At 39.7% G+C, this 26517-nt stretch overlaps 1 protein-coding gene across 1 annotated transcript in view; it reads left to right on the top strand.

Annotated features, from left to right (window-relative positions):
* CUL5 (cullin 5) overlaps positions 1 to 24182 on the top strand; it is a 40851-nt gene extending 16669 nt beyond the window's left edge. Inside the window, exons 9-19 of the mRNA XM_026653402.2 lie at positions 1429 to 1559; positions 6172 to 6279; positions 7099 to 7163; positions 12231 to 12363; positions 12878 to 13009; positions 15744 to 15867; positions 16091 to 16266; positions 16412 to 16573; positions 17354 to 17472; positions 18621 to 18744; positions 22676 to 24182. Coding sequence (XP_026509187.1) covers positions 1429 to 1559; positions 6172 to 6279; positions 7099 to 7163; positions 12231 to 12363; positions 12878 to 13009; positions 15744 to 15867; positions 16091 to 16266; positions 16412 to 16573; positions 17354 to 17472; positions 18621 to 18744; positions 22676 to 22870 — 1469 coding nt within the window. The 3' untranslated portion in view covers positions 22871 to 24182. The remainder of the gene's footprint in view (positions 1 to 1428; positions 1560 to 6171; positions 6280 to 7098; positions 7164 to 12230; positions 12364 to 12877; positions 13010 to 15743; positions 15868 to 16090; positions 16267 to 16411; positions 16574 to 17353; positions 17473 to 18620; positions 18745 to 22675) is intronic.
* The last annotated feature ends 2335 nt before the right edge of the window (positions 24183 to 26517 follow it).

The raw sequence follows: 26517 nt of genomic DNA on the forward strand, positions 1-26517 counted from the left end.
GGCATTCAGGCTCAGTGAGTGGGACAAGCAGGGAGCTGGGCTGCCCAGCCCACCAGGTAAGCAGAGCTGTCAAGTGCCTCTCGGCCGGGCCGCCTGCTCCACTGCGGGGCCTCAGAGCCTGGCCAGGAGGGGTGACCGAGCTAGGCCCCGATTCCCCGCTTTGGGGTGGGGGGAAACCCGCAGGGAGGTGCTGACTGACGGGCTGGCACTGTGTCCCTCACTCAAGAGTGAGGCTGCAGGTACCCCCTCCCAAACCCCCCAAATAGCCCCTCCCAGTACACACACACATGCACGGGCAGTATCCTCTTTTTGGGAACTTGAAATATGGTAACCCTAAGCTGGGTAGGGGGCATGGGGAGGGGAGCTGGGTGGGGGGCAATTGAGGAATTTTATACCTACAATCATTTTATTTGTCAAACCTAAGTTGTTAATCTTTGTAAACTCAAAACTTGAAATAGTTGTCTGAAAGTGTTTTAATGCTAATATTTGCATCTCTTTGACATTTTATCTATGTACTTTCTCAAAGGCGCAGATGTAATTTATTACATCTTTCTTGAAGGTTATTGTTAGGGGAAAAAACTAGAGAAAGGTTGGAGATGCCTTTGTTACTCTCCTTGTGGATGCAGTGGGGAGGAAGAACTAGAGAGGATATTGATTCAGAAAAAAGGGACCAAAGAATTCTTGGCCACAGATGTTTTTTGGGACAAGCAGCAGGACCAAAACAATACAACCCTGCTTGTATAGCAGTTCCCAATCTTGCATCCCTGGTCAGTTTCACACCTATATGAATGTAGGCTTCTAATTCTGAGATCCATTGTTACTAGGAAAGTTGAGGCAACTGGAGAGGATGAGTGTGATTGAAGGTGGGAGAAGGGGTTCTAGTTGTACCCCAACCTACTTCTTCATGAACAAGATGACACAAAAATGGGATGTGGGACGAGAACTGCTTATGATATGAGATGCATTTACTTTGAACTTGGGTGTGTGTGTGTGTGTGTGTGTGTGTGTACAAGTAATCTAGCAAAAAGGAAAATAAATTAAACACTGAGAGAAGGGGAGGATAATACATATATGTTGACCTATTCCTGGTTGCCAGTGATTTTTTTATTATAGTTTTTTTTTTTTATTGGTGAATACAGAAAAGTTTTTATTCTCTAACATTCTACTAAGCATTTTTACTAACTTCTCAAAGAGAAGAATCCTTTCCTTGTGGAGTTCACATTTTGAAGAAGTTTCAGTAATATTAATATAAAACTATTTGAGGGGATGTATTGTTATTGAGATCGCTTACTCTACTATTTTTGTGACTTTTATGTCCCATTTGAGATATTCGTGTGAATAGAACATATACAAATTTTACTTAAAGCATTGTCTGGTTGTTACATGTGGAGTGACTAGTGGTTTCATCAGTATTTTGTGTTTTTCCAGAGTTGCATCTAATGTTTTCACTGATGGATAAAGTTCCTAATGGAATAGAGCCCATGTTAAAAGACTTGGAAGAGCATATTGTTAGTGCTGGACTAGCAGATATGGTAGCAGCTGCTGAAACTATTACTACTGTAAGTGTATGGTCTTGGGGGGGTGGGGAATTTCAATAGTCAGCAAGAACCTCTTGCAAAGGAAAACAAAAAATGCCCCCTTCTCTCTGTCTCCCCCCCCCCCCCCATAGTGGGATTACTGGGTATATTACATGTAAGTGTAAACATATATTTTTTAAATTTAATAGATATGTCAACAAACACTTTGACTTTCTCTTTGTTTAAGAGATCAGAATTTAAAACATCCTAAAAGGAATTTTGTACAATTATACCTGAATCCTTTTGCATGTTTGAACTTACAAATACTGGATCCATATATTAAAACATGAAATTTAAAGAAAATGTGCAGATGATAAATTGGAGGGAGCGCATATCAATCCCTATAGTTAGATGTATTAGCAATTTAGTTATAAAGGACTTTTTCAATTACTTATAACTTTTTGAACCTGTTACCTTTTGAGATTAAAATTTGGCATGCTTGTTCTGAACTAAGGAATGGTATTTTTTTGTGTGGAAGTTTCTCAGAAATGTTTGTTTTTCAAGCAAGAGGACAAAATATATTTTTTGGTTATTTTTTTAAAAATCCTAGATGGTGGGGGTTGTTTTTAATAGTTGTAGCCACACAGGAGAGACATAGACACATGATACTAGGTACCACCTCCCTGCCTCTGGAGCATAGATATCCCTCCAGTGAAAACTGATTTGATTTGTCATTTATAAGGTTTTTAAATACTCAATGTATACATACACATTTTTAAGTAGGAAATTTCATACCAAAAACTACATTAAAAGAATGTAAAAATTGCAAAGCCAAAACACTTAAGTTAGGGAAATACAGTTAACGTTGCCTACTCGTGCCTTACCTATGCATGTGTATTATGATAGTCTCTAATTTCTAATGGTCATTAATTACGTGATCACATATTATTCTTTGAGGAGTGTCCTTGTGGGTGCTCCACTTTAGTTGTCTTGACGCCCTGCACTTGTCATCGGAAATTTGTGGTAGCAGTGCTCGATTGGGTCACGCACGTGCCATCTCGTGCCACTGCGGGTGGTTACATAGTGGTGCGCGGCTAACGGTCCCTCAGTTCCTTCTCTACCGCCTTCGGCTTGAGTTGAAGTGATCATCAGCAGCCCTCTCTTACCTTCGATAAGATTAGCGTTTAGGTAGTTCATAGTTGTTAGTATAAGCAGTAGTTAGTCTACCCTTTATACTTATTTTATTTTACTTTAAAAAAAAAAAATTTCTTCCTTATCTACCCTTATATACCCCTCAGTAGAAAGATAAGTTTATCCTCCCGTAGGATTACTACCATCCCTTTTTGTTGGGGGATAGACTTTCGCAGGCATGCCCGGACCACCAGGCTTCAAACGCTGCCTGACTTCCAGACTGTCAGTCCAGGTTTCTGACAGTCATGCACAGTGCGTCAGCTGCCTGTCCCAGCGCCAGCCTGTCAGTCAGTAACACTTATTACTCAGAAGTGCCCACACTGCTGGAATCTCAGGGCCAGGGATCTCCAACTTAAATTCCTTATGATAGAGAAATCACTCAGGCCGGCCGTGGACCCTGAGTCCAGGACACCTCCGGGCCAACGGTCGCCAGCTCCAGCAACATCTATGAAGGAGCCTTTACCCAAGAAGGCTACCAAAAAGTGGTCCCAGAATTCTCCGCACTGGGAATCAGCCAAGGAAAAGCAATCCCCGCCCGAAAAATCTACCCCAGTACCGATGGCACTTAGTGCATTGGACCATGAGACACTAGGACCCTCCGGTACTGAGAGTCCTCAGAAAGCGAAAGACCCTATGAGGGCAAGCTCGAATGGAGGTTCACAGAGCAAAGTGAAACCTTCCACCTCGGCACCCACAGAGGCGAAAAGAAGCTTGGCACCGACTGGCATAGTGGCGCCACTTGTGGTGCCTATGCTGCATTACTCGAGATCTTTGGCACCGGTGGCTACAGTTTACACTCCCAGGCTGTCAGCAACACCATCCCCAGTACCAAAGCTCACGGTTCTGCAACAGTTCATGAGACATGTGGATCTATTAGTCCCCTCTACTCGGTACTGAGGGTACTCCATCCAGATCGGTACCGAGCCATTCGAATACTCCACCTAGATCAGCTCCACCTCTGTCTGGTGACGAGGATGACCCAGTCACATATACTCCTCGTCACTCCTCACCCAAACGTGGACCGTCTCATCTATCAGAACACCACTCATCTGCAGAGGCATGTGCCTGGTATGGGCCCTGCCCCCCGGGCCATTGCCACCAAACTTGCCATGCTGGAATCCGTGGGCTATATACAGGGCCCAACACTGCAGGTCTACTAGCCCGCCAAGATTGAGAGCCACACAATCCCTATTGCCAACTATCCCAGCACCCTCATAAATACAAGAGGAAGTGACTGAGGAGACTGAGGATGTAGCCTATCCTATCTCCTAGAACTGGAAGGGACCTTGAAAGGTCATCGAGTCCAGCCCCCTGCCTTCACTAGCAGGACCAAGTACAGATTTTGCCCCAGATCCCTAAGTGGCCCCCTCAAGGATTGAACTCATAACCCTGGGTTTAGTAGGCCAATGCTCAAACCACTGAGCTATCCCTCCCCCCGACCAGGAAACCTCACCACATGCACACCTCTCATCTTTGTCATCGGATGAAACCATAAGGCCACCGTCCATTGGGATGATTTCAAGGCCTTTCAGGACCTCTTCAAAAGGTGGCAGAATCCTTAGCTATTTCATTAGAACACGTACCTGAATCTCAACATAAGTCACTGGACATACTCCAGTCATCCCCGTCAGTAAAGATAGTATTACCGATCAACGATGCTATTATGGAGCCTGCCAAAAACATCTGGCAGACACCAGCAACAGCATCATGCAAGAGATTGGACAAAAGATATTATTTGCCATCTAAAGAAGCTGAGTTTTTATTTACACACCACACCAAACTCACTAGTGGTGGAGGCAGTAAATGAGAGGGGAAAACAACACCACTCCAGAACAAGCCCATATGATAGACTGGAAAAGATTAGACATCTTCGGCCGCAAGGCCTTTTCCTCTGCGACACTTCAGTTCCGCATAGTAATTATGCTGCCCTACTGGCAAAATACACACACAATATCTTTTCAGAAATGTCAGAATTTATTGATAGTGTGCCTGACAATAAAAAAAGAACAATTTAAAGTTAATATCGCTGAAGGACATCTCATCGCCAGAACAGCTTTATAGGCCTCTCTTGACTCCGTAGACATGGCTGCATGGTCCATTGCGGCTGGCTCCCTCACTCAAGGTTCCCTATGGAGGTCCAGGCTACAGTCGAAGACTTTCCCTTTGAAGACCCAAAATTATTTGTGGCCAAAACAGATAGGTCTCTCCACACCCTGAAAGACACATGGGCAACTTTGAAATCCATGGGTATCTACACGCCTGCAAATAAAAAGAAACAGGGCAGGTATTATAACCAGAGAGTCTGATCGCCTCCATACACACAACATAGAAAGTATGACCAGCACTGCAAACAACAGCAAACCAGACGTTGACCTACCCAAAACCAACCTTCGACGTCCCAACAATCCAACACTAGAGAGCAGTTTTGAAGGTGTGCTCGAGGGCACAAGACAACTGCACGTTCTAATGCTAGAAACAGACACTATCTCCCAACCATTCGGAGATGGATTGTCACATCGATGGCCTTCCTCATTGCCATCACATCCGCCAGATGAGTGGGAGAATTAGGTGCCTTAATGGAACATCCCCCATACACAGCATTCTTTAAAGATAAAGACTGGACATCCAAAGAGCATTAGCTTTCTACACTGAAAGAAACAACAGTATTCAGAAAATCACCAAGACTATCTGTCTCCATAACAGAACGCTCGATGGGTCAAAACATCTCAAAACTGAGACTATCCAAATGGATATCAGCATGCATCCACTTCTGCTACCAAAACACCAACCTACAAGGCCCAGTGGGAGTCCGCACGCACTCTACCAGAGCACAGGCAGCATCTGTTTCCTTTCTTAGTAATGTCCCCATCACTGACATTTGCAGAGCAGCAACCTGGGCATCAGCCATACATTCCCAAATCACTATGCTAAAGAGCAACAAGTCAGCATCAGACGCTCACTTTGGACTCTCAGTGTTATCCAGCGTCAATAACGAAACTCCGAAGCCCCTCCCTTCCACTGAGGGTCACTGCTCAACAGTCACCTAAAGTGGAGCACCCAAAGGGACACTTCTTGAAGAAGAGAAGTGCAGTACCTGAGGTTCTTCATGATGGTTGTCCCTGTGGGTGCTCCACTACCCTCCCTACTCCCCTCTACTTCGGAGTTTCACGTAGATTCTCTGGGGTAGAGAAGGAACCAAGGGACAGTTAGCTGTGCACTGCTATGTAACCGCCCATAGTGGCACAAGATGGCGCCGGCGCGGTGCAGTCAGGCACTGCTACGACAAATCTCCAATTACAAGCGCAGGGCATCAAGATACCTAAAGTGGAGAACCCGCAGTGAGAACCATCTCAAAGAACCTCAGTTACTGCACAAGGTGAGTAACCTCTCTTTTTTTTTTTTTTTTTCCGCCTGGAGATTGGTTTTTGTTTTCATTTGTTTTGTTTTGCTGCTTTAATTTTAGGATTCTGAGAAATATGTAGAGCAGTTGCTTACATTATTTAATCGATTTAGTAAGCTGGTTAAAGAAGCTTTTCAAGATGACCCAAGGTTTCTTACCGCAAGAGATAAGGTATATGTTTTAATATAACTGATCTTTGTCTTCATTTATTTTAAATTGTTGAAATCCATAATAAATTATTGCCCGTTTATTGATGAGTCCTGAAGTCTGTTCTTATGCTAATAAACTTGTTGAATAAAAGGCTGGTTAGAATCTTTTTAAGGTAATTGGTAACCTGATTTTTATTATTTGTATTGTGGTAGTGCCCAAAGGACCCAGTCAGGCCTGGAGCTGGTAGTGTTGTTTAATTGTACAGCACGTATGAAGATGCTGACTGTGCTGAGGAGCTTATAGTCTAAGTGTCTGATTCAGCAAGGTAGTTATGCTCCAGGTTGTACGTATAATTCTGAATAGTCCTCTGACTTCAGTGGAACCCCTCACATGCTTAAAGTTAGGCATTTGCTGAAGTATCTTGCTGAATCGGGGCTTCAGAAAAAGCTGCTTTTCAGTACGGTAGCATTAGTCTGCGTCTAAGACATTCTTAGTGTTGAATCAATTGATTTTTAATTCATCAGTGCTATACATTTCTAGGGCCTGTCAGTGACATACAAGAATTGGGGAAATCACTGACAAGCCCTGGAAACGTATAGCACTGAAGAATTTAAAATCGATTGATTTAATACTAAAAAAGCCTTAGCCTGCTTCTAAGACAAACATATTGAAAAGCAGTCTACAAACATATTGGACTAGTAAAGGACATGGATTAGAGGGTACAGACACTTGCTATAGTAAATTTAAAAAATGGGAGATGTGAATTGTTTCATATTTGAATACATTATTAAAAAAATTGAATAAAGTGTTTTATACTCTTATTTTAACTATTCATTTTAGGCATATAAGGCAGTTGTGAATGATGCTACAATATTTAAACTTGAATTGCCATTGAAGCAGAAAGGGTAAGCCATTTAAATACTAATGTGAATCAAGTATTTCAAATTTAAATTTGAACAGGCAAGTTCAATAATGTTTTAAAATGTTTTAAGAACACTATGTAATGTCATACTACAGTTTACTTTAGTTTGCTTTTCTGTTGACCCCAAAAGCACTCAAAGGCCTGTTGGGGCTTTGTACCTTTTTTCATACTCTGAGGAACTTTTTCACATGACAGCAGATCTGTTATCTAAATAAAAAATGTAGCCTATCAAGCTGGCTTTTACTTGTAGTATTTTGTTGCTTAAATATTTTTACATTGTTTATAATGACTTAGAGTTGGGGTCTACATAAGTTTAGGACTGTTTAGGGATAGTGATTCTTTTTTTTTTTTATTGTCTTTATTTAAATGGTGTTTTTATTAATTATGTAAAGTTGCTGTTGAGCTGTGTATGTATCAATACACAAATCCTTGTCTCTCCACATACTGTTATTGGAATGCCACTATCCAGACTGATGGATAGTCCTCTTTCATACTGAGAGCTGGCAGTGAATGCCAAGCATTTTCATTCCCCTCAGCTAGGGTAACTACAACTTTTACTTCCCTCTACTGTTTTAATTTCTGTCATTGAATCAGGCAGGAAGGAAGAGGCCATTGTCATCACTTTCTGTCCTATTGCACTTTTATTTTATACACATTTGTTACTTCCTTTTTCACTGAGATAATGATGACAATAGCAGAGGAAGTGGGATGAAAGAAGAAAAAAAACATAGGTGCACTGTGTGTGGGGAGCCTCGAGCAGTAGTTATTCACCAGGATTTTTGTGACCTGTGAGCAGACTGTGAATTTCCACAGCAAGGCAGCAGTTTCAAGCTGTAATTTGAAGGAGAGAACTTCAGTCAAAGAGACCACGAGATGGTCACTAGGTCCAGAAGGACCTGGTATCAATCAGGGCATGGTCTATTCTTGAGGTAGAAATGTCAAAGGCAGAAAAAAAATCCTTGTGTCCAGACAATAGGAACCCTCGGGAAGTAAGCATTCAAACTGAGAATGCAAAACTTGGTATGCTATAGAGACACTTTTTTGGCCAGGAGCCTCATTTGGAAAGATGAAATTGCCCATTCTCTGTCCTATGGAACATCAACATAGGATTATATACAAACCCTGAGTATGCGGTGACAACCTGCATCTAAATTCTGTAGCAGTCTCATATATAGGGCCTTACCAAATTCACAGTCCATTTTGGTCAATTTCACAGTCATAGGATTTTAAAAATTGTAAATTTAATGATTTCAGATATTTAAATCTGAAATTTTATGGTGTTGTAATTGTTAGGGGTCCTGACCCAAAAAGGAGTTGTGTGGAGGTCGCAAGGTTATTGTAGGGGGGGTTGTGGTATTGCTATCGTTACTTCTGCTCTGTTGCTGGCAGCAGCACTGCTGTCAGAGCTGGGCAGCTGGAGAGCGGCAGCTGCTGGCCGAGAGCCCAGCTCTGAAGGCAGAACCACCACCAGCAGCAGCGCAGAAGTAAGGATGGCATGGTATGGTATTGCCGCCCTTACTTCTATGCTGCTGCCTTCAGAGCTGGGCCCTTGGTCAGTAGCCACCACTCTCTGGCTGCCCAGCTCTGAAGACAGCAATGTAGAAGTAAGGTTGATATGGTATGGTATTGCCATGCTTACTTCTGCATTGCTGCTGGCTGAGCGCTCAGCCAACAGCCATTGCTCTCCAGCTGCCCAGCTCTGAAGGCAGCGCAGAAGTAAGGTTGGCAATACTGTGGCCCCCCCTTAAAATAATCTTGCAACTCCCTTTTGGGTCAGACCCCCAATTTGAGAAACGCTGGTCTCCTCCGTGAAATCTGTATAGTACAAAGCAGCATTTCTCAAACTGGGGTCCGCAAGGGTACTCCAGGGGGTCCGCCGGTCCCTCTGATCAACTCCTCCCCCTCTCTTCCAGTGCCTCTTGCACGCCTGGGAACAGCTGTTCAGTGGCATGCAGGAGGTGCTGGGAGGGAGGGGGAGGAGCAGGGACGGGGCGTGCTGGGAGGAGGGGTGGCAGGGATGGAGCGGGGGCAGAAAAAGGTAGGGCCTTGGGGGAAAAGGTGGAGTGGGGGCGGGGCCTGGGGCTGAGCAGGGGGGTTGGGGGTCTGTGAAAATTTTTAAATCAAAATGGGGGTCCTCGGGTTGCTAAAGTTTGAGAACTGCTGGTATAGGGTAAAAACACACAAAAGACCAGATTTCACAGTCCATGGCACTTTTTTCATGGCCGTGTATTTGGTAGGACCCTACTCATATAAAATGAATCTGCTTATAATAACCGTATGATAGCTGTATCCAGTAAAAATGCTTCCTTCTTATAGTTTACTATTATGGGTAGAGGCTGTATTTTTCTTTTAATTCTGGTTTTAAAATTGTGAAGTAATTCATTATCTATTTTAATTTGAAAAACTGAAAACTTTGTATTCAAAGAAGTCAGGGTTTTTATGTAATGATTAAGTTTATGTAGAAGTCAATATGATTCCTCTAAAACTTAAACATACAACTGACTATGAATGTCAACATGGTATGAATCTTCAGTACCCGATATAGCTCGTTGCTTTTTTCAGGGAGTCTCTTAATTGTGAACAGTGTTTACACACAGCACTGATGGGTGGGGTCTCTGACAGCTACTCATTGACCAACTTGTCAGCTCACGTGGTCTGAAAACCACTTATTTGCAACAGTCAGAATTGAAAATTAAGAGCCCTGATCACTTGGGCAAAAACACTTTAGTTCTAATGTTTAAAAAGTTGCATTTTTAAGGGCAGAGGATAGTTACTGTTACTTTAAGCAAATAGAATCCTAAGACATAGTTCCTGACAACGGCGTATAGTGTGTTGTGTCAGATCTGGTTGAGCTCCCCTTGTTGGACAGTTACTAGACTGCTGTGCGGGAGGATCCAAGTGCTGAATCCCACAGCTTGTTGGGACTGGGTAGAGTTCATGGATCACCCATAGCCCTTGGCACTCCCAATACTTCTGGTTGGCTGGGGCAACCATGAGAGGCTTGGCCCCCTGGAGAGGGGATATTAGTATTGTAGTGCCTCTGTCAAGTGAGCAGTTTCTCTTGCTGGATGAGGTGGAATCTCTGTTCTTCACACCTGCTGAAGAGAGGTGAGCTGTGCTTCCTCATCCGTCCCTGCTCTAGTTCAATGATTCATCTTGACTGACAACCCTGAAGCCATAGATTAAGGGGAAATTTCCCACCTTCGTTTTCTCTGCATTTCCCTAAGCAGTTGCTTTATACCCAACTGGGGCTTTTCCCACATGTGCTGGATATCATGAGTTTGAGGGGGTGCTCTTTACCATTTCTCCCAGCAGGGTTTTGAATCCATAAGACCTTGAACTGTATCTTTCCCCCTGCTTCTGGCATGATTTTTGACCACCGAAATGGTCGACACTGATTTTCTTCCCTGGTAAAGGTAAACTGTGAGCTCAGTTTCTGGGCCACTGTGTCTGGCCTTGTTGGGTTTGCATCTGTGCACTCTGGGGTTATCTGGTTACACCATTTCCTACTAACAACTCAAAAGGGAATATTTTCTCCGGTATTCCCACAGTCAGCATCTCAGAACATTCCTGGGTGTCCATATAGACTTGGGCTACAGGTAGGGCAATCGTTCATCATAGAAACTTTTACCCACATCTGTTTGCCTGTCAGCGCCTTATATGGAAAATTTCACATGGGATTTCACCAGAGTTGTGCAGCACCAGTGTCATGTTTTTGCTAACCTAGACTGGGGTAAACTGTAGTCAGTAAGAGAGATTGCTATGCCCCCTAAATTATTAAAGGAACCCACTTGGCAGAAGCTTGGAGCCCAGTTTTCTCCAGGTAAGGTAATATAGAAAGAATTCCACTAGATTTTTCACTCACCAAAGTCCAATTTCTTAACACAGTTTCCAAACAAAGATTCCTGATTAAGTCTGTGATTCCTCCCTAGAACCTACATCTATTTCTTTCACAGCTTAGCCTTTCTACCACGCCCTCTTCCATCATTTGAACCACTAATGACATTCCTGGCCTATAGTTTTCCTAGAGGTCATAATATTAATGTGAATGGTAGAAAAACTGACTGTTTTGTCCTCTTCCTATGCAGAATTCTTCTGCATGTCATTCATTCCATGAATTTGTTCAAGTTTTCTACCTTTTTGGTCTGTTTTACTTTAACCAGAACATTTTCCTGCCTAGTTTGTACCCTAAACCTTGAGCAGACAAAATAAAGCTTTGATACCTGTTGAATGCTTCTATGGCCCGAAAATCAGCATGATCCCATCATTCAGAAAATCCTGAGAACTATTCCAAAGCCAAGGCTTCAAGACTTACAATAACCTAAAGGTGCTATACTTTCATTTCTGAGACCTTTAAAAGGCCATCAGATAACCCTGTACTACAAGATGCTTTTTGTCCTAAAACCACTGAGTAGTCTGAAGTGTTCCATAAGAATACTATCTTGTGGCCCTTGCATACTTTGAGGCACTATAGTCTTAATATTGTAGTTCTGCTGATTCCGCTTGTAGCGGCGGGATTTCAGGTCTGCTGTCTCTGAACCACCTTCCAGTGGTTTGCATCCAATACTTCTTTGGTGTGTCTGTGACAATAATGGCTTGCTCTCTTACTTCTATGAACTGCATTTCTCCGCATTGTTACTTGGGACCCATCAAATTGCACTAGTAACAGGAAGACACAGAAAATGCATTCCTTATTTGATCATTCTTTTCTGGAACTCTAACCAGTATGTGGACACCCACCTTTCAGATGTTTATGCAAATTACTGTTTGAAATTATTCCTAGCTAATTGCAGTTCTGAAATTTCCAAACAACATTAGTTGAGAGACAAATGGAAACACTTGGTCATCTTTTGGTTACTGTTTGACTGAATGGGATGGGGTTAGGGGGAATGGAAGAGAGAATTACCTTTCATTTTGCAACAGTTTAATTGAGGTAGGATCTCTTACCTGGTCATTTATTCCCTTCCCTTTAATCCTGGTTTCTAGTTAACCTGGTATAGCAGGTTTCTCTTCACAGTTTTATGGAGTTTTCGTTTCATGTTGCTTTTAGGGTTGGATTGAAAACACAGCCTGAGTCCAAATGCCCTGAACTGCTTGCTAATTACTGTGACATGCTGTTAAGAAAAACACCACTAAGCAAAAAATTAACCTCTGAAGAAATTGAAGCAAAGCTTAAGGAAGTGGTATGTGCATGCTCTCAACTTTTTAAATTAAGCTAAGAAATCATTTTTGCTGTTTTTCAGGATTTCATCTTCAAAAATGTTGCTACACTAGAATATTAATAGTTGAAACTGAAACCTCCACAGCAAATATTTATATGTCCATATGCTGTCACAGGACAGCAATGTCAATGTGCTAGTTTACAATTTACATATTGTGTATTACATATATAATGGACAAGAATCTGAAAATATAGACAGGAAATTAAAGTTTAAATACAAAGCAGAGCTGATGCACCATTGAAGGGCTTGCTCCTCAGTGATTCAGATGAAGAAATTGGTGATTATGATACTGTAGCAATTTTACATCTGGTGACTAGCTTGATTCTTTTGTAAGGAAATCTAAAGTAGCTTTGCGCTAGTTTTATTTTATGGTGATATGTGGGACCAGTTTTGGGGAAAAAAAAAAAAAAAACTGTAAATGAAGTGGTTTGATTTGGCATGGAAATAAATAGGCATTGAAATCTATTTTTAACAGCTTTTGGTACTTAAATATGTACAGAATAAGGATGTTTTCATGCGATACCACAAAGCTCACTTAACAAGACGTCTGATACTAGATATATCAGCTGATAGTGAAATTGAAGAGAATATGGTGGAATGGCTGAGAGTAAGTATCCTGAAACCTTGTTTGATTTCTTAGTTCCTGTTGATGATGATCAGTTCTTATTTTTCAATGTAAATGTTTCTCCTGTCATGTGACACTTTTTTCTATTTTAAATTATACCCAGTTTTGATATTTTATGCCTCTGTATTAGGGCTGTCGATTAATCACAGTTAACTCCCGTGAATAACTCAAAAAAATTAATCACGATTAATCGCATTTTTAATCGCACTGTTAAACAATCGAATACCACTTGAAATTTATTAAATATTTTGTATGTTTTTTATATTTTCAAATATATTGATTTCAGTTGCAACACAGAGTACAAAGTATACAGTGCTCACTTTATATTTTGATTATTACAAATATTTGCATTGTACAAGTGACAAAGAAATAGTATTTTTCAATTCAGCTCATACAAGTACTGTAGTTCACTCTCTATCATGAAAGTAGGGTTTACAAATGTAGATATTTTATTTGTTACATAACTGCACTCAAAAACAAAACAATGTAAAACTTTAGAGCCTACCAGTCCTCTCAATCCTACTTCTTGTTCAGCCAATCGCTAAGACAAACAAGTTTGTTTACATTTACGGGAGATAATGCTGCCCGCTTCTTATTTACAATGTCACCTGAAAGTTAGAACAGGCGTTTGCTTGGCACTTTTGTAGCCAGCTTTGCAAGGTATTTACTTGCCAGATATGCTAAAACATTCATATGCCCCTTCATGCATCAACCACCATTCCAGAGGACATGCTTCCACGCTGATGACGCTCGTTAAAAAAATCATGCGTTAATTAAATTTGTGAATGAACTCCTTGTGGGAGAATTGTATGTCTCCTGCTCTGTGTTACCTGCATTCTGCCATATATTTCATTTATGGCAGTCTCATATGATGACCCAGCACATGCTCGTTTCAAGAACACTTTAATTGCCAATTTGACAAAACACAAAGAAGGTACCAATGTGAGATTTCTAAAGATAGCTACAGCACTCGACCCCAGGTTTAAGAATCTGAAGTGCCGTCCAAAATCTGAGAGGGACGAGGTATGGAGCATGCTTTCAGAAGTCTTAAGAGCAACACTCCGATGCGGAAACAACAGAAGACGAACCACCAAAAAAAGAAAAATCCACCTTCTGCAGTTGGCATCTGACTCAGATGATGAAAGTGAACACGCACTGCTTTGGATCATTGCAGAGCAGAACCAGTCATCAGCATGGAAGCTTTTCCTCTGGAATGGTGGTTGAAGCATGAAGGGACATATGAATATTTGGCACCTATCTTGCGACACCGGCTACAACAGTGCTATTGTTCTCACTTTCAGGTGACATCGTGAACAAGAAGTGGGCAGCACTATGTCCCATAAATGTAAATGAAGTTGTTTGTCTGAGCAATTGGCTGAACAAGAAGTAGGACCGAGTGGACTTGTAGGCTCTAAAGTTTTACATTGTTTTGGAGTGCAGTTACTTTTGTACATAATTCTACATTTGTAAGTTCAACTTTCATGATAAAGAGATTGCACTACAGTACTTGTATGAGGTGAATTGTTTTGTTACAGTGCGAATATTTGTAATCAAAAATAAATATAAAGTGAGCACTGTACACTTTGTATTCTGTGTTGTAATTGAAATCAGTATATTTGAAAATGTAGAAAACATCCAAAAATATTTAAATAAATGGTATTCTATTGTTTAACAGCGCAATTAATTGTGCGGTTAAGTTTTTTAATCATTTGACAGCCCTACTCTGTATAAATTCCAACATTTTGCAGATGTGGAACAGGACCTATGAATTATTTAAAAAAACATTTTCTCTCTCCAATAATGAAACTCTTAAAAAAACAAAACAAACAAACAAAACCTTAGCTACTGGTTAAATTTTAATTTATTATGAAAATGAGACCAATGTCTTATGAATTGTCATTTTAGTATAACGGATATAAAGGGTTATGTGGAGCAAAATGAGTTGTGGCTTAACATGGAAAAAAAGCCCAGACAGAACTGTTTTACTTTATGAAAGGATACAGTTTTCGTGTTCATGAAGACTTTTTTACCTTGGAATCATATGCATTCTAAGGGATAATCCTGCATCCCGATGCATAATGGGAATTGTTTTACGAAGAGGTCTGTTCAATAGGCCATACGTGGGATTTGGCTTTCTCAAAATGATTCTGTAAAATCCTGTGCATATGTTCTTGTAACATTGGGTGATACAGTTAGGCAAACCATGTGACTTGAAACTGTCAGCAGATTAGTTCCTGCCCTATCAAAAGAACAGCCCTAGGGCTAGATGTGCAAAAGTTGTGAAGCCATCCGGTATTTACACATCCAGATGACCAGATACACTGCTAACTGGTTGTTGAGGCATCAAAATAACAGATTTGTGAGCACGTTCATGGAAATTGCATGCAAGTTAACTATACATTTTGCATGTTTATTTGCACACTTTAAACTTTTTTTGTTTTAAGCCCCTTCAGTTTATAGGATCCGTCAGTCTTTTCATGTTTTTACCTTTTTTTAATGTTGATTCTTGAAAGTAATTGCATTTTCTTTCGGCCCTGATGTGATATATATCTACAGAAAGATTGCGACTTGTTATCACAAAATGCCACAATCTGTTTTTTTTACTGAAGTCCATTTATTTTTAAATTAGTTATTGTAAACCTCAAGACTGATGTATGTAAGCTTTTTATCTTAAAGATTGTGGCGTCTTGGTATAATTTGTCATCTGTTTATACAGGAAGTAGGTATGCCAGCAGACTATGTAAACAAGTTGGCCAGGATGTTCCAGGATATCAAAGTATCTGAAGACTTGAACCAGGCCTTCAAAGAAATGCACAAAAATAATAAATTGGCCCTACCAGGTATTGTTTCTCAAATGTGTTTTGATATTTGTTTTACTCATGTTAAAGAATAGTTCTTTTAAAACTTGGAATTTCTATTATGTTTAGACTTCAGTTTGAACATAGGTTGTCAGTTAGAACACATCTTACTTTGAGGTCAAAAACAGTTAACATGCTCCTTTGCTATCTAGTTTGGTGGTATATTTTCAGATTAATATATTTTAATACTGTCTGGTTTTTATAGCTGATTCTGTGAATATTAAAATTTTAAATGCTGGTGCCTGGTCTCGAAGTTCTGAAAAAGTGTTTGTATCGCTGCCCACGGAATTAGAAGACCTCATCCCAGAGGTAGAAGAGTTCTACAAAAAGAATCACAGTGGCAGAAAACTGCACTGGCATCATCTCATGTCCAATGGAATTGTAAGTATATTGAGTTTACTATTCATTTTTAATGTATAAAATCTGTATCTGTCTACAGCAATAAGCAATATATGTTTGGACTTAGAAAAACAACCGATGAACCAAAAAACCTAATGAACAAAAATATATTTTTTTCTGTTTTCAGATAACATTTAAGAATGAGGTTGGCCAGTATGACTTAGAGGTAACAACGTTTCAGCTGGCTGTGCTGTTTGCATGGAACCAAAGACCCAGAGAGAAAATCAGCTTTGAAAATCTTAAACTGGCAACTGAGCTCCCTGATGCAGAACTTAGGAGGACTTTATGGGTATTTTTACCTTTCTGTTGAAACAGATTTCTTCTTTACCTTTATTTAATACTTAAATATCCACCTTAAAAAATATTCAAGTACTAACTCTGGCAGTGCTTTTGAAATTGAAGAGTGAAAACCTTTCCTAACTAGCCTTTTAGTTGCAATGGTGCTTCTTTGTGCTTTACATTAATATGTATAGCCTTTACCTGTAGGCATTCTTTCCTATCAAGATTGCCCAACTTAAACTTTTAGAGGCAGCTAAGTCTTTCTGGCCAGATGTTGCTTAGAGGATGCAATTGTAATAGTTTGTTTTTGTTGTAGGACTCATCAAGTTTTAGGAGTTCAGCCGTTACTACTTAAATGTACTTTATTTAAAAGTGACTTAATTTTTTGGGGAACACTCCTGTAATCCACTCAGATCAGCAGAAACTCTAGAAGAAGAAACCTTGAATGGATCAGATTTACCACTGGCCATTTCTGTGGCTGAGAGTTCATGCACTTCAGCTCTTCTGAATGATACTGTTTATAGTAAAACATTTCAAAAAGAGAGGTGTGTTAAATAATGCATCACAACAGTGTTTAATAAATCATTGACTTGATGCTGATTAGATTATTATGAGTGCTAACAACATGCATGAGCTTTTTACAATCAAATAAGACTACACCGTCCCTGTACCAATGAGCGTATAGTACAGCTCTCTGTTATACAGTTAAATCCTAAAGATTGGTTGGTTCTGTTTTAAGAGTCTAATGTTTCATTTTCATGGTCTCTTCCCCTCTCCCCTTTCTCTGTAGTCTCTTGTAGCATTTCCAAAGCTGAAACGTCAGGTTTTATTGTATGAACCTCAAGTCAATTCGCCCAAAGACTTTACAGAAGGAACTCTCTTCTCAGTGAACCAGGAGTTCAGTTTAATGTAAGATATTTTTTGAAAATGAAAATACAGAATGTTTTAGTATTAAAGGATTTTTCTTGAAATGAGCTGATTTCTTAATCGCTTAACAATGAGATGCAAAATTAAGGTTTTGATGACTTGTTACTAATGAGTCCACAGCACTTCAAGCAGGAATAAGTGTGTTAGAAGAGAATCTGAGTAGAAGATTGATGCTATCTACATTTACCCTATGGTGTCAGAAACAATAGGAATGATATTTTCACTTCTTGTTCTAAATTGTTTAATGTTTCTGTGCACTGTTAAAAAGTGGCTCAGCTAATGTATCTTACAATAGAGGTGACCATATTGCAGTGAGGAGTGTAGATATCTCATAGTCGTGCTTTGGGATCCTTCAGAATGAAAGATGCTGTAGAAATAAAACATTAACAACATCTGATATACATTTGCTTCAGGGCACTTTATGTAGAAGATATTAGGTCTTTTTATCATGAATAACTATCAGTAGGGCTTGCGGCTTGTGGTGGGGATCAGATTCTGAGACTCTCTCCTATTTGCTGCTTGGCCTTGTTAGAGGGGGGATATAGTGACAACTGCTGCTTAGTCCCCAGTAGCTGCTGAGTCCCCTGCAAAGGGCTGAAGATGTCCCTGCTTCCTTCTTGGAACAGACCCTGGGAGAACGGATGACAGGACACCATGATACAGAGGAAGCAGTCCGGAAAAATGTTGGGGGTGAAAATTGAATAACACCATGATTATCATATTTACCATAATTTATCTGATTTTTTTCATATGTTTCTGTGATAGACAGACAGCCGGCCTCTATGATGAACAAGAAAGTAGCCCAACTTCCTAATTTTACTTTTGTATAACTCCTTGTCCAGAACCCTGAACTTAATATTGTACGTGAAGTATTTTTGTCTGTAAAACTACGTAATACCACAGTCCAGCCTGTCAGTTTGACATCTGTTGTGTATGTTTTTCATCTGTTGATGCATTAAACTAACCTACACATGTTTTGGGGGATGGGGTTTTGAATTGTGTATTGACTGCCAACCAGCCATTTCCAACCATTGCTGCAGTACTGCTTTGCTGTCAGTCTAATGTGAATTCCTTCTTAACGTAAAATGGGTATGTTTTAGCTTATTTTCATATATAATTGACTCTTTCAGAAAAAATGCTAAAGTTCAGAAAAGGGGTAAGATAAACTTGATTGGCCGGTTGCAACTCACTACAGAAAGAATGCGAGAAGAGGAGAATGAAGGAATTGTCCAACTAAGAATATTACGAACCCAGGTAAGTAAAGTTTAACAGAGCAATGTAAAACAGTCCCATTTCCATATGCCACCTCCGTTTCTGAGATGTTCTTCCATGAAAAGCTTATTAAACTGGATTCAACCTCACGAAGTCTGCACTGCACAAGGAGTCGGGGTCGTTATGCTGCTTTACCACTCTTGTTTAAAAGTACTTCTTTCTGCACCACTTGAAAAAGGCTGTTTTCAAACTGTATTTCCTTTCAGATTTATTTATTTAGACCAGCGGTTCTCAAACTGGGGGTTGGGACCCCAAAGTGGTCGTGACTCCATTTTAATAGGGTCACCAGGGCTGGAGTTAGACTTGCTGGGGTTGGGCTGAATCCCGGGGCCGAAGCCTGAGCCCAAGGGGTTCAGCCCTGGGTGGCAAGGCTCAAGTTTCATCCCCAGGCAGGGGAGGCCTGTAGTCCTTGGGCTTTGCTGCCTCTCCTACCCCACCCCCCCACACCCTGGGACGGCGGGGCTCCGGCGGGCTCAGGCTTCGGTCCCCCCTCCTGAGATCCTGTAGTAATTTTTGTTGTCAGAAGGGGGTTGCGGCGTAGTGAAGTTAGAGAATCCCAGATTTAGACGCTCATCAGTGTAAGTGTGGGGGGAGGGGGGGATTCAAAATGAGGTGGTTTTTGAAAAGGGTTTACAATGCATGAATTTTTTTTTGGAGGGAAAGTTTCATAAATGTGTTCAATATGGGAACTATGTACTCCACAGCATTGCTCCCAAATGTAAGTTTTCATTAAAAAATATCCAGTCTCTAGCCCTTATGGTTGTGAAGAAAACCTTCAGAATTTGAAACAAATGTGAACTTGTCCACTGAAGTCAGCCTGAAACAATAGCTCTGAAAGGTGTTTGCTGCCCAACTCCAATTTATCTCAGTTAGGTATTAACTCAGAAACAAAAGACTGTGTTATAAATGACAATGTAGTACAACGTATAAATGACTGCTGGTCATTATAGCAGAAACCTCAAGCTAATGTACTTCATTGTTGGATGTAGTGACAAATATTGGGATGGCGTGCAGTGGGGAGCTAGCTGCTATCAAGGGTCAGTGGGGGGTACAAAGTGGGAAATTCAACCTACCCTCCACTCCCCTTCAAATCTAGTGTCTCGTCTCTTCCCCAAAAGAGGGAGACTCATACCCTCCCATTATCAAATGCCTTGGGTGCTTTCTGGGTGTCAAAAAGCAACATTCCCAGTTATTGTTAGGTGCCAATAGCCCATCTGTCCCCTGCTTACCTGCTGAAATCACCTGCTTACCCCGAGGGCATCTATACTGTAGTTATGTATTTTCAATGTAAAAATCTGCAGATTTTTGAAAATAACTAAGTTCTGAACTGTTACCAACTTCTGTATTAAGCCTTTGAAGACTGTACTAGATGATGACTAGATGAGTCAGAAAATCAGCATTAGATATCTAACTTTTCACCTAAGCAATTTGTTTGTATGCAGAACCAATCCGTAGTTAATGAAAGCTGTTACCCATCAGATGGGTATCTGGTAACCTGGGTGAAAGGTGTCGATGGTCTTAATTTATTGTCCAGTTCCCAGAAAGCAGGTGTCCAAATCATAGAAAACATAGCTGTAGTTGATTTTTCTTGTGAGGGCTCTGGGCAGGGATGTCAAAAACTGACTGACTTCTGGAAGCAAAATAAATTTCTTGCTTGTAAAGGGGTTCACTCAGATCAAATTTGAGATTCCGTGATGGGATAGAATGGGGGTGGGATGCTTAGTTTTGACTTACAGGCTCCATTTGAGCCCTGGTGAGTGTCTATTTGTATTTGTTTACAGATAATATCGACCTTCTGTTCTGATGTAACAACAAACTGTCATCTGTAAATGGCAGAGAGCAATGCAATGGGAGTGGACACTTTGTAGTGGGGACAGTGGGATATTGAGTCTCACTCCAGCCAGGGCAGAAGTTCCTGACAAAGATGAAGAAACAATGAATCATGGTTTTAATTTTTCTTTGACTGTTCTATACACAGAATGGGTGAGAGCAGCGTTCTTGTGAAACCAGACTTTAAGTACAAAAAAGAGACATGCTTTCTTCGAGAAGCGTTAAATTATTTCATTTAATTTCTAGAGAAGGTTTAAAAGTACTTCACAAATGTAATAAAAAATGCAGTTCTATAAAAATACATACCCATATGGAAAGTCTCCGAGCTGATAACCCTCACTGGAGTCAGTAGAACTATCATACACTACCCCTTGCAGTGGACTCTCAACATTTTATATTAATTTCAACTTGCAGATTCTTTCTGATCATGATCCGGGATTAGAGCCCCAGGTCACTGCAGCCAGCTGTCTAGCAAACTGTGCCATCTGGGTCCACTTGACATTTTGGCTCTTCTTTCAACAGAAAGCTTGATTTTATGCATGGTCATGGCTAAGCTGATGAAAACTCCTTTTGAGGCTCATGATGCCTGAGAGCTTGTTTTTCAAAGGAAAGATAGTTTTTCTAATGACAATTACTTTTAGCACACGGAGTGAGCGAATGCCTTAGTGGCTGACCCATGTGGTTGTATACCAACCTCAAAGCAGGGTAGCACGATGAATGCCTTCTAAATTCCTTCAAAAGTTGGTGACTGAATTCCATCATAACTCTTAATCATCCTCTCAGCAGTTAACTGTATACTCTCCATCCACCAACCTCTTCATGAAATGTATTCAATATCTGGTTAGGTGAATTAAGAAGGATGGTTGTAGGATGTGACTTTCAGTTCTTACCAAGCTAGCTGACAAATGATTATTCAAAGTATAGATCTGTGTAGCATACTAACTTCAAAGATCTCTACAGTGCAGATCATTCCAAAGTAGTCTGTTTAGAAGCATTCTGTTGTAAGCCCAGAAAAAAACAGCCCTTTTTAATGTTTTCCTCTTAGAGGTTATTAAAAACATGGAGTGTGCCCTTTTTCTTCAGTGAGCGACTGACGGTACTTGGTCCATAACTGATATGGACAATAAAATCATCACTATTCCCATCTTAGATATTTGCTGAACAAAACATGTAGTTTTAAACCAGACTTCATAGGAACATAGAGATTGCCATACTGGATCAAACTTGTAGTCTGTCTAGTTCACTGTCCTGTTTCTGACAGTGGCCAGTGCCAGATGCTTCAAAGGAATGTTAAGAACCCTGCAGTAGGTGAATGTGGAGTATTCTGCTCTCCACATTAGATCTTACCTTGGTCTTTAATAATTTAGAGATGGGTTTAAACCCTGGAGCATGAGGTTTAATATTCCTTCCAAAATCTTTGTTGGCATTACCTATTATAATCTTTGATATTGTTATCCATATAAATTTCCAATCTCTCTTTGAATTTTGCTAAGTTCTTGGCTTCTGCAACTTCGAATGGTACTGAATTCTACAGTCTAATTATTCATTGTGTGGAACAAGTATTTTCTTTGATCAGTTTTTAATTTTTTCCACCTTTTCATTTCCTTGAGTATCACCATGTTCTTGTGTTCCCAAACAACCTTCTGATTACCATTCATTATTTTTTCCAGATGTTAAAGGCTAGTCATCTCACCATTTAATCCACATAGTTATTGCATATCACACTGCTTAAATATGCATATATGTGGAGGGATTTTCTCGTGGTAAGATCCTGCCCTCATTTACACCTGTGCACATCCACTGAAGTCAGTAGGATTGATTGGACATGAACAAAAGCAGAAGTTGGCTCTAGGTTGCTTTTACTAAGGTCTACTATATATACTTTCTTTAGGATCTAATGTTATAACCTGACAGGCTAAATTTCCTATTAGCAACATATTGAGAAAAAAACATTAATTGGTGTTCATCAAACTGAATTGCTCTCTTTCCTTTCCCACAGCCTCCCAATTAACCCTGTGTATTCATTTTGCCACTTGTACCGGATATTTCCAAAAACATTTTCTTTTTTATCCCCCCCTACTAGGAGGCTATTATCCAAATAATGAAAATGCGGAAGAAAATTACTAATGCTCAGCTTCAGACTGAACTGGTAGAAATATTGAAAAACATGTTCTTGCCACAAAAGAAAATGATAAAAGAGCAAATTGAATGGCTTATAGAGCACAAATATATCAGAAGAGATGAATCGGATATCAACACCTTCATATACATGGCATAATTTGAAGACTCTGTAAGATGCCAAGAACACAAATTGAAGGGTGCTTGGGCAGACAGCTGCAACAGTTTTTTGTGCTGGAGAAGGACTCATTTTGACTTTCATTACATATTAAAATCCCTGCCTTATCTTACAAGAGGACTATATTTTGCCAATCTCATTCAGCTAGCATGATGGCATTCCCTTCATGTTGCACACTTTAACAGCATGTTGTTTTGTGGGAAACTTGCATTTATGAAGAGCCCATTGTGAGCTTTTTAAAGTAGATTTGATTTACACCCACCAAGAAGAATACAGGTTTGGGTTTTTAGATGAACAGTACTTGCACACAAAAAAAGACCTTCAAATACTCATGCACTGAGAAACTGCTATTAAGTTTGTTTTTGTTTTTAAATGCAATTAGGACTAGAAGTAGCACTTTCACTTTGTGTTTTGGATCAACAGAGTAAATGTACTGTCCACCTTTGGTGATCCTTTTTATGTATAACATTTGAGAGAGACACAGATGCATCACAACAGATATGTATTTGTTACAGTAACAACCTGTTGGCTCAAGCAGTGCTTCAATATAGTAACTGGATTTTAATATTGACATACAAGTGACATAAAAATATTTCCAACTTGTGGATGTTGTTTTTCCTTAAGCAGGAGATCATTGTTTTATATTGTTTGCTGTAAACATATGGATAGACATTGCTTATCTTATCTGAGCAAATGGTTTATTACAATCCTTTTGAAAGGTGAAGCTTTCTTCCCCATATCTGTTTCATGGCTGCGTCTGTTATAGTGAACAGAAATATTAAGTGTATTCCCTTGTACATTTAATATTTGTATTCCATATGTTTGAATATAACTAACTACATAAATCTGAAGGCATTAAAAAGTAACTGATCCACAAGTCCCTTATGAGAAGAAAACCCTTTGCAATTTCTGTACACATACAGTAGCATCATATCCGGGTATTCCAATGGCTTTATGTTTTAGGGTTTAGACTCTTAGTTGCCTAAAAGTCAATCTCCTTTAAAATAAATAAATATATAAAGCAGCAACTGCCTATTGATTTGAAGTGAGCAGGAGATAAAGGGTGTAGCTAAAGGAGACCTGCAAAGGTTTAAGGAAGAAAAAACTCCCAGTTTTTGTGTGTGAAGAGAGATTGTCAAAATTCCTGATGTGTATTTGGCAAATTTTAAATGTTACATCTTTCTTCAGCCATGTTAAGTAGCCTCTTGGTAATATCTAACTCCTTCTCAAATGTTCCAGTGTTTATTGGACTGATGACATCAGTACTGCTGGAGCAGAGAATCTGCCTTGGGGGGGTGGGAAGGTAAGTCAGCTTTTATTCAGTGTCATGTGAGTACTCTTAGTTAAATGCTATCAGGCAGCCTTGCAAAAACTGCTCTGAAAATTTACCAACCCAGGCACAAAATCTACTTGTTTTCTTTTGATGATCGATAATGGGGGGGGACCCCTTAATTTTACACACTCTTCCAAAAAGAACCAACCTTTCCCTAGGTGAGTGGGGAACTGAATTTTGCATGGTTGCTGTAATGCATAAAATAAGAGCACCTTACAAAAAAAGAAGTTGTGGGGATGGTCTTTTACTGCCTTAAGCCGACTGTGGGCTTGTTGACACTTAAAATGCTGCTGCTGCATGCCTGCGCTGCTGCAGCACTTCAGTATAGACACTACCCACACCATCGAGAGGGATTCTACTGTTTGTGTAGGTAATCCACCTCCCCGAGAGGCAGTAACTAGGTAGACAGAAGAATTTTTCTGTCAACCTAGCTCTGTTTCCAGTGGGGGTTAGGTTGGTATAATGGTCTCTGAAGTGTGGATTTTTCACATGCCTGAGAGATGTAGCTGTACTGATGTGAACTCCTAGTGTAGACCAGGGCTGTGTCCTACCACTGAAGTATGTGCCAGTGCTAGTTCCTTAGAACAGTGCATATTTGACATCTTGCTGAATAAGACATCTTCAGCTCCAGGAAGGCTTCATGGACATGCAAGAGAGCGAGAAAAACTGATATGTGGCAATATAAAACTCTGATTGAAATCTCACTGCATATATTTATATGCCTTTATTGATGCTTATAAATGAGAGCGGATACTGTGAAAACGTATTTCACCTTTAAGGTAGCATGGAAACATCAGATTCTTAGCCCTAAAATGTTGCTATTCAGAATTAAAAGTAAATGGTGCTCTCTGTATTTTGCCAGTAACACACATGCCAACATTTTAAATTTAGAAAACTAAAATTAGTTTGTTCTAAGAATAGAAATCTTTTTGTATGGTGCCACAAGATTTTCAGCATTTGTAATTTGATATTAAGAAGAAGAAATGCTCATTTGGGAATAATTGGGAAATGGCGAACAAGCCAGAATTTTAAAATAATTCTATTATGATGATCTGAGCACTTATTTTGAATATGTAACAGTTTACAGCATTAAATCAGCGAATAATAGCCATGAAGTATTGTCACACACAAGCAAGTTAAATTTAAAAATGGGCAATACTAATTTCTAAGCCCTAACCAAAATCTAGGAGACAACTTTGAGATTGACTTTCATAAACAATTATGTCCCAGTTCATTTTGCATCCAGACAGCAACAAACTTTTAAATGCTAGTTATTTATATTTCTCCCTTCCCCTCCCACTAGCATATACTAAAATTATAGCCTGTGTCATTATTTGGATGAGGGGAATTTGTAATTAACAGCATATCTATAACATTGTTACATTTTCCTTAGGTTTATATTTAAAAATAGATGTTTTTTAAAAAAAAAAAAACTTGAATCTGAGAATCACACCAGCAACTTCCTAAAGATGCAGAATCACATTTAGCATCCTTCATCAGGTTACTTTCACAAACATGCATTTAAAGCTAATATTATCTGAGGCATAGGTAGATACTTGCAGTAACGTGTTTTGGGAATGGGAGGAATTCCGATCTAAATAAAAATGAGATTCTTCACTTGCAATATGGCAACAATGCACTTTTAAAGCTGAAGTTTAGCAATGACTATACATCTCCAAAGACCTAGCTTAAAGAGGTGCTGCATCTGAAACACATGGTGCCACTCACGGTGTCACAGTGAATAGGTATGGAGTAAACTGACTACAGAAGCAAAAATACAGTTTATCACATTCTTAATGTCTCCTTGAATTAAGAAACATTGTTAAATCCTCCTCTGTCCCAGTAACTTAATGAAGATCTCAGTTTTAATTCTGAAGTCTTCCATTTTTATCTTTCCACTGTTAGTGTCCATAGCTTCTGTTTAGTCATCTAATTCTCTTGCACTTGTTTTGAGCATAATACACTTACATTTAAAAAACAAAACAAATGGTTTTCTTGTTTTCACCTTTTCTTAAATGTGTAATATGTTCTGAATAGTCAACATTTTACATTTATTTGCATTGGGATGTCATCCTGTAAGATGCAAATTTTAAAAACACAATGGGGTGAAAGATATAGTTTTACAGAAAGATTTGCTGTCTTAGACTCAAACAGTTTTCTATTTTCATCTAAATGACTGGGATGCTCTCTTTGTAAATTCAAGGTCATGAAATATTCTTTGTGAAATAAACAATACATGAAAGCTTTCCTGTCATATACACTATATGTAGTCTGGTGTGTTGAGCAAGCTTGAGTT

Source organism: Terrapene carolina, unplaced genomic scaffold (assembly GCF_002925995.2).
Source record: "Terrapene carolina triunguis isolate 2854851 unplaced genomic scaffold, T_m_triunguis-2.0 Scaffold138, whole genome shotgun sequence".
Lineage (NCBI taxonomy): Eukaryota > Metazoa > Chordata > Testudines > Emydidae > Terrapene > Terrapene triunguis.